We start from the raw sequence: 8,936 nt of genomic DNA, 5'->3' as shown, positions 1-8,936 counted from the left end.
GGATTCAAGAAATGATCGATCTTAATGCACAACCTGTGATATTTATATTATATAAACAAATATAATGCGGAAAAGAAATAACACAGACACCAGAAGTTTTGTTAACGAGGAAACCGTAAATGCAGAAACACCCCGGGATCTAGTCCAGATTTAAACACCACACTGTATTAAGCCGCTACAGAGACTAGCCTACTACAAGTTAATTTCTTACTGGAATGTAGTTGAACCATAATCAGTCTCATACTGATTCAAGGTACAGTCGCGTTCCTTACGCCTCTGAATCCCAGCAGGACTCTGCGCATTTGATTCCCTTAGATGATCTCACCCACAACTAAGAGTTGATACGACCCAAAGTCGAAGAATTGATGAACCGATCTTTCTCACACAGAAAAGTCTATTGATATGAATAAATCTGCCTCCCACAGAAATACCCAAAAGTTTTTGTGTCGTCTTTTGATAAATCAAGGTGAACAAGAACCGATTGATATACCAGATTTACATTATCGAGGAACATCCTAAAAATATCAACCACCTCACAATAATCTTAATTGTATGATAGTGAAACAAGATATTGTGGAATCACAAACGATGAGACGATGATGTTTGTGACTACTTTTTATCTTTCCTACCGGAGATTAAATTTCAAGATAATCTTAGAGAAGATAATACTCAATCACGATAGAAAACAACAAGATCAGAACACGCAGCTACAGAGAAAATAGCTGGGTCTGGCGTCACAATCCCAATGAAGTCTTCAAGTCATTAACCTACAGGGTTTCGTGAAAAACCCAAGGTTAAAGGAGAATCGACTCTAGTCGCAACTAATATTACACAGGGGGTGCGGGGATTAGGTTTCCAGTTGCTAGAGTTCTCCGATATATAGTTTTCAAATCATAGTTTGATAGCTTTGAAACGAAGAAATCAATATTCACCGTTAGATGAAATCTGATCTAAGAGTCAAGCTAAGTTTGCATGAAACCAAAGCAATATCTCTCCACTGTTATATGGTCTTAGCTTGTTACACACAAATGAAATGTGCTTCATTTAGATAAGGGTAACTGTACTAAACATGTGCATATGGTTGGTTCAACAATAACTAACCGAAGTTAGTCACCTCGGCACTTTCATATTAACCATATTCATCTTGATCATAAATAGTTCAAATGACTCAAATGAGACTATTTATGGAGTTGTTCAATTGTTTATAATCTCGTAGAAGTATACAAGACACAATTGAAGCAAAATGTATTTTGATTCTCTCGAATCAATTCATGAACATTATAGTCAAGGTTTGAAAAAGATTTCACTCCTTAATTTATAAATGTATTAGTTCATGAATAACCGATTTTAGAACTTAACCAGCTTAGGTATGCATACCGGTTTGCATACCTAAGTGGTCGGACTAAGTTTGGGTTTGCCAGTACGCATACCGGTAAGCATACCACTAACCTCAATAGAATTTCGGAACTTGAAATATACGCCACTACGCATACCGGTTGCATACTTAAGTTTCACTTAACCAATGAGTACGGGTACATGTATGCATACCATGGTTCCCGGACTTTCACCAAACCAAACAGTACACATACGTGTATGCATACCATGGTTTCAAATATGGACAACATATATGCAAGTACGCATACTATGCTATATCCAATCATGGTTAGTCGTTCTAAACTCCATTTCAATCATTACAACTTTCTTAGAGGCTGAAAATAGTTGTTTTTCACTAAAAATTAGCATCAAAGCGATTTTCAAGGTATTGAAATAATCAATACGAAACATTTCGAGTCTATATCAAATGACCGTATCACACAAATCATGTAAGATGTTACTTGGAAATTTTCACATGATCATCTTTTGACTTGTGTCAAGAATATAAGATGAACTTGGTTAAAGCGAAAGCTTACCAACACATATTTCGAGAAATATGTAAGCGAGTTAAACTCATCTCGAAATATCAAATGTGTATAATCGAATACTATATAGTAATACGACTTTTGTCTCAAAAAGGGAGATAGAGTAGAAAAACACTTTCTGAATGATAGATCAGTTTCAGTTTCCACATACCTTTTGTTGATGAAGTGACCACAAGCTCTCCTTGGTAGTTCTTCTTCTTCAATCAATGAACACCGTGAATTCTAAAGCTCAACTACACAATACATCCTAGTCCGAGACATTACTATAAGTAGACTAGAAATCAAGTCCGATAGTTTTGATTACTAAACTTGATAAACAAGCTTGAGATAGCAACACTTGCGAGTTCAACCGAGTAGTTCTCTAACATATATATATGAATGGCTATAAAGGTTAGATTCCTCGTAAAGTTTCTAGTACAGTGGGTAACACACGTCTTTCATCCACGGAGAATGCCAGAGGTAGGGGGTCGACTTCCAATAGGAAGAGTTAGATCCTTGTTTTCTCTTCTCCAGAAGATATGAGAATCATGTTGTTGGGATGGCAGTTGAATCAGCAGCGGGGATGATCTAGATGGATGAGTTTGCTCGGAGGAGCGATTATATAAATATACAGACAACATGGGCATTAAATCCCGAGAAATCTTCATATTTCTTTCATCCCAAGAATCAGCTTTTCTTTATTCTTTTCACGCGTTTCTGGATGTTTCAAACTCTGTAAAATTGGTAGATATCTTCTCATCATCTTTATGTAACATCAAAAAAACCACAAAATCCCGAGAATCTTTTTTCAATCCACGTACTTTCCCGTTTTAAACTCAACACCAAAAAATATCCAACCTTCTCTGTTTAATCGAAAACTTAAGGAAATCTTGCTTTCCTTCGACAGAAAGGCACTACCCTGCATGTTTTACCGTAAGAGGTCCATACAACTCCAGTTTTTCCAAAAACTCCATGAAATTCTCGACCAAAACAATAACAAAACCCCAGATATTTTATCTTCCTCTGTTTAACTTCATATCAATATTCCAGCCCAATTCTATTGAATAAAATACCCAAGCTAACTCTGTTTATCCCATACAAGTCCAGCTCAATCAAACTTAGTGCTTGAATCGTCTAAAATCACGTTCATAGGCTGATTCAAAATTTTGCAGGTGAATAAAAAGGTTTCCGCCAAATCTGCATTTGAATTGGGGAAGATGAAGATGCCCCCTAACCACACTGGGATCTGATTGCATGTGGGGAACAAATTGTAACTTCTGGGGTTTTCTTGGGGTGCCTGTAGTAATTTTCTCCCGGGGGTCCAAATAGCACTTTATGAGCCAATTTCCCCGTAAAAGCTTATTTCTCCAAAATCACCTACAAAACATAAATAATCAAATAAGTACATAAATGGGTACTAACAAAATAGAAAATCGAGATCAAAATAGGGAGATAAATGCGTCTATCAGATGGTAACAAACTTTGTGTGTCACTAAACCTCCCATCGGTTGGATGTGGTATTAGATTTGACATAGACCTTTATATGTCGTAAATAGTTTATATGAATCAAACTAACAGTAGTAATATAACTGAACCGCAACAGTGGCAGCAGAATTGGAATGCAATAATTGCGGCGAACTAGATTGCAACAAGCATAAAAAAATGAACTGCAACAGTTATAAGCAAAACTGGGTTGCAATAATTTCGAGCAAAGCTGGACTGTATCAGTTAGGATCAGCCGGACTTCAGGAGGTGTGCGCAAAGCTGCACTGCAACAACTACGATCAGTTGAACTGTAAGAGCTGTGAGCAAAGTTGCATTGCAGCAGCTGCGATCAGCTGGACTGCAGGGGCGATGAATGAAGATAGACTGCAGCAGCTACGATCAGTTGATTTCCAGGAACTATGAATAAAGTTGAACTGCAACTGCTTCAATCAGCGGGACTGCAGCATCTGCGGTTAGCTGGACTGCAGGAGCTATAAACAAAACTGGATTAGCAACGAGCAAAGCTGGATTGCAGTAGCTTCGATCAGTTGGACTGCATCAACAACGAGCAAAACTGCACTGCAACAATTATGATCAGATGAATTACAGGAGCTACGAACTAAGATATACTGCAGCAACCGCAATAAGCTAGACTGCAGAAGCTACGAACTAAGCTGGACTGCAACAGTTTCGATCAGTTGGACTGCAAAAACTGCGGACAAAGCTGAACGGCAACAACAAGAAACAAGCACGGGTGAGAAACTAGGCTTTTCAATTTTTCTCGAATATTCTAGTAGGATCACTTGTCACGAACCTGAAACCTCGTAATTTCACGAGTGATGACGAATCATCCACGTCATTAACAAATCAAATTCTTCCAAGTATACAAAACCCCAAAAAAAGAAACAAAAAAATCATTTTTATTTCCTTCATCATCTCCGTTACGTTTCCTCAAAATGCTTCAATCCATATCCACTTCTGTTTCATCTTCGTCTCTGTTACTCATCACCTCCCGCATCTCCTCCTCCTCTGCCTCATCAACCTCCTTTCTCTCCTTTCTCAAACTCCCCCGAAAGCCCTTATCATTCCCAACAAACACTCAAAGAACAACCATATCCACAACAACCCCCAAAATGAACTGGTTAGGTAAATTAGGGTTAGGGTTTGGTACAAATACATCAATGAATGCATCATCATCAGGAGCATCAGAAATTGCTCAATCTCCTGATGAAGATATACCATCACCAGGTCAAGAGTTTGCTCAGTTTGGTGCTGGTTGTTTCTGGGGTGTTGAATTAGCTTTTCAGAGAATACCTGGTGTTACTAAAACTGAAGTTGGGTATAGTCAAGGGTTTCTTGATAATCCTACTTATAATGATATCTGTACTGGTACTACTAATCATTCTGAGGTTGTGAGAGTACAGTATGATCCTAAAGAATGTAAATTTGATGATTTGCTTGATATGTTTTGGTCTAGGCATAATCCTACTCAACTTAATCGTCAGGTAAGACCCTTTTTTATCAAATTGATTTGATTTGGGGATGTGGGGGGGTTTGAATTGAGCTTCAATTTGCTGTTTTTGTGGTCGATTTGAATGCTTAGGGTAAGAAATTTTTTGGGTTTTTGATTCTGGTTGAATTTGAGTTGATTAAAATTTCTTGGATTATCAGGACTAAATCATAGGTCCATACATGTTGTTTAGTGATTGAATTTGGGTGAGGCACGATTTTGCGCATGTTTGTTGGTTGCTGTGTGTGAATACTACTGATGCCCATCTCGGCCTTGGCTTAAGATAACTTGGTCAGATTTTGGCATGGTACTCTTCCTGTAAAAGTATATGTAACTTGCTTTACGTAGTATAGATGACAGTAGGGTGTTAGTATTCATGTAAGAGATGTTAAGATGTCAAGCGTCCTTCAGTAGGATCAGCTCTGTTGTAAGTGATTCTTAGTGTTCCTTTTGTTGTACAGAGTGGATATTGGTACTTTAAGAACACCAAGAAGTAAATGAATAACTATTGACTAGTTGAGCCTATATAATCTGAAACTTAATGAAATCGGATTTTGCACATGTTTGTTGGTAGTTGTATGTGGATAATACGGATGCCCATCTTGGCTTAAGATAACTATGTAAGATTTTGGCATGGTACTCTTTCTGTAAAACTGTAAAAGTATGTGCAACTTGCTTTATGTAAGAGGTAGGGCGTTAGAATTCGTCTAAGAGATGTTATGATGTCAAGCATCCTTCAGTACTATCAGCTCTGTTGTAACTTAAGATATTATTACTTAAAGAACAACTAGAAGTGAAGGAATAACTATTCACTAGTTGAACTCATAGATTCTGCGACTTGAGTGGAAGTCGGATATTTACCTTGATTTTGCCTCAAGATTATGGGTAACTGCGAACACAGTTTTTAGATCTGCTGAAACAGAAGTAAATATCATCTTGAAAACAAATTCAGGCATCTGTGTATCTGTGCTCGTGTGACCAAGCTACCCATGACGGGGGCTTCACCTGGCCGAATTGATGCATCAAAGTGCTTGGTTATTTGGGATACCCGTGCAAGTAGGCTCATTAATGTATTGTTGTAATTTGAGATCTTGAGGAGTAAGCTCCAAGTACTTTAGCTTAACAATGAATAGAAGGGCCAAGTGAAATTTCTTCTGCAGCTACGTATTTCAATTTTGAATATGTTTACAAATGTTTTAATACTCACAGCTTTTTTACACACGGATTTGGCATGAATCTTTCACCGTTTTAACCTACCCTAACGAACATTATGGGGTTTTGGTGCACAGTCTTTCACCGTTTTAACATCAAAGAACATAGTTATGTTGTGTGCTTTGGCAACTTTTACGTGTAGCTACTGAACATATCAGATGTATGTAATTTTGTTGTGTGCTTTGCTCCAAGTACTTTGGCTTGCAATGAATTGAAGGGCCAAGTTTGATTTGTTTTGCAGCTGCTTATTTCAATCTTGAATTTTCTTACAAATGTTTTAACACTCATAGATTTTTCCTCTAAGATCCGGCACGAATGTTTCACTAATTAACCTACCCAAACGAACATTATGGGGTTATGTTGGAACTATATTTTTGAAGGATTCCTATTTGCATTACAAGTGTGATATTTGTTCATCCGTTCATTTTGTGACCTCTCAACCATTCTACTTGTCTGTCACTATGGTGTATTTCTCGAGCTAAAATTAATACATCAAGCCATGGGAGAGTGCAGCTCGGTCATTTAGCTTTAATGTCCCTGGCTTCTTCTTTTCTTCTCAGTAGTGTATATGGTTTTTCTGCAGATGCCTATGTAGTAATGGTAACTCCAGTGATTGTAGGTCTATTTTGTCCCTGTTCTGAATCATGTTAAGTTCATTGGAGATGCTTAGGGTTAGATTTATTAATTTTTATTTGATTTGGGTTTTGGTTTGAGCTTCAATTTATTGTTTTTGTGGTCAATTTGAATACTTAGGGTAAGAATTCTGGGTTCTGTTTCTTTGAATTTTAGGTAAAAATGTAATTTGTTTTATTAGGACCAAGTTTTCTGTTCATATATGGTGTTTAGAGCAATTTGATTGTTGTTGAATATCAGGGTTAGGCACGATTTTGCACATGTTTGTTGATAGTTGTATATGGTTACTACTGAGCTCATCTTGGCTTAAGATAACTTGGTCAGATTTCTACTGATCTCATCTTTCTGTAAAAGTGTGTGTAACTTGATTTATGTAGTATAGACGACGGTAGGGCGTTAGTATTCGTGTAAGAGATGTTATAATATCAAGCGTCCTTCAGTTTGATCAGCTCTGTTGTAAGCTAGGATATCGGTACTTTAAGAACAACAAGAAGTAATTGAATAAAACTGTTCACTACTTGGGCTCATAGATTTTGTGACTTGAATGAAAATCGGATATTTACCTTGATCTTGCCTTAGGATTATGGATAACTGCACATACAATTTCGAGAACCACTGAAACAGAAGTAAATGTCATCTTGAATACCAATTAAGGCATCTGTGTATTGTTCTCGTGTGACCAAGCTCCCCATGACAGGGGCTTCACCTGGCCGAATTGATGCATTAATATACTTGGTTATGGGGGGAACTCATCATTTATTGTTGTAATTTGAGGTCTTGAGGAATTAGCTCTGCTTTAGCTTGCAATGAATAGAAGGGCCAAGTGTGATTTGTTCTGCAGCTGCTTATTTCAATTTTGAATTTTCTTACAAATGTTGTAGCACTCACAAAAATTTCCTCTAAGAACATAAATTTCCTATTAAACATAGACCCGGCATGAATGTTTCCCTGTTTTAAGCTACCCAAACAAATGTTATGGGGTTTTGTTGAACAATATCTTTGAAGGATTCATATTTGCATTACAAGTGTGATATTTGTTCATCCGTTCATTTTGTAATCTCTCCATCATTCTACTTGTCCATCACTACGGTGTATTTCTCGAGCCATGGGCGAGTGCAGCTTGGTCGTCTAGCATTAATGCCCCAGGCTTCTTTTTTATCTTCTCAGTAGTGAATTTGATTTATCTGCAGATGCCTTTGTAGTGCTGGTAAATCCAGTGATTGTAGGATCATGTTAAGTTCATTGGAGAATTTTGTTTACTGGAAAAATAACTAAGTTCAATATGTCAACATTGAATCAGCATCCATGTTTCATTGTTTTAAGGAAATGCCATCACTTGCGGAGATTCAGCTAATTCTGACAGTTACATGTATTGATGGATTGGCAGGGAAATGATGTGGGTACACAATATCGATCAGGAATATACTTTTACTCACCAGAGCAGGAGAAAACAGCTAAGGAGTCTATGGAACGACAAGAAAAGATTATAGGCAAGAAGATTGTTACTGAGATTTTGCCAGCAAAGAAGTTTTACAGAGCAGAGGAGTATCATCAGCAGTACTTAGCAAAGGGCGGTCGCTTTGGTTTCAGGCAGTCAACTGAGAAAGGCTGCAATGATCCTATCCGATGCTACGGCTGATTATAAGTTGGGGTCACATTCTGAACATGATGTTTTCCGTTTACATGCAGAAATGGTTGTTAATAACGTAGGTATGTGAAATCTCTGTTCTCTCAAAAAGATAAAACATCAAAGAACATAAATATGTTGTGTGCTTTGGTAACTTTTATGTGTAGCTACTGAACATATCAGATATATGTAATTAAACGTAGAATTCTTTGGTATACATAGATGTGGTATATTGTATATGTTAGTTCCTCCCATATTTTGTCTTTCCCTACGCTTTGTAGGCCCAGGGTTTTTGTTGGTCTGCTCAGTTGGTGCCCATCTGGGCCATCAATGTGATAAATAGCCTAATATCATGACTTGTTTGCTAATTATCAGCTAGTCATTGTTAGACCCTGTACGCCCTGTAGATGTTTGGTTGAGAAGATGGTAATGTAGCATGTTCTAATCATATGGATGCTTCTATTGGTAGAATGTAGAAAATCATCTAGGCAGCTAGGCTTTTGATGTAATTATGTGACTCTTTTCATGTGAATATGTTGTGATTTGTTGAACTGTTCAAGGGCATCGTATT

The 8,936-nt window shown here is 37.4% G+C and overlaps 1 protein-coding gene across 1 annotated transcript; it reads left to right on the top strand.

Moving 5' to 3' along the window:
• The first annotated feature begins 4,295 nt into the window (after positions 1–4,295).
• On the top strand, positions 4,296–8,616 carry LOC113321609 (peptide methionine sulfoxide reductase A1-like). Its single transcript, XM_026569499.1, has 2 exons — positions 4,296–4,888; positions 8,126–8,616. The coding sequence occupies exons 1-2, from the start codon at positions 4,340–4,342 to the stop codon at positions 8,375–8,377; spliced, it is 801 nt and encodes a 266-aa protein (XP_026425284.1). The 5' UTR covers positions 4,296–4,339; the 3' UTR covers positions 8,378–8,616.
• The last annotated feature ends 320 nt before the right edge of the window (positions 8,617–8,936 follow it).

Source organism: Papaver somniferum, chromosome 1, assembly GCF_003573695.1.
Source record: "Papaver somniferum cultivar HN1 chromosome 1, ASM357369v1, whole genome shotgun sequence".
Classification (NCBI taxonomy): domain Eukaryota; kingdom Viridiplantae; phylum Streptophyta; class Magnoliopsida; order Ranunculales; family Papaveraceae; genus Papaver; species Papaver somniferum.
The sequence above is the reverse complement of the archived record's forward strand: the minus strand, read 5'-3'. Positions and strand labels throughout refer to the sequence as shown.

Coding starts and splice junctions, on each gene's coding strand:
- LOC113321609 (XM_026569499.1), top strand. CDS start 4,340: ATGCTTCAATCCATATCCACTTCTGTTTCATCTTCGTCTCTGTTACTC. Junction 4,889..8,125: donor CTACTCAACTTAATCGTCAG/GTAAGACCCTTT, acceptor ATGGATTGGCAG/GGAAATGATGTGGGTACACA.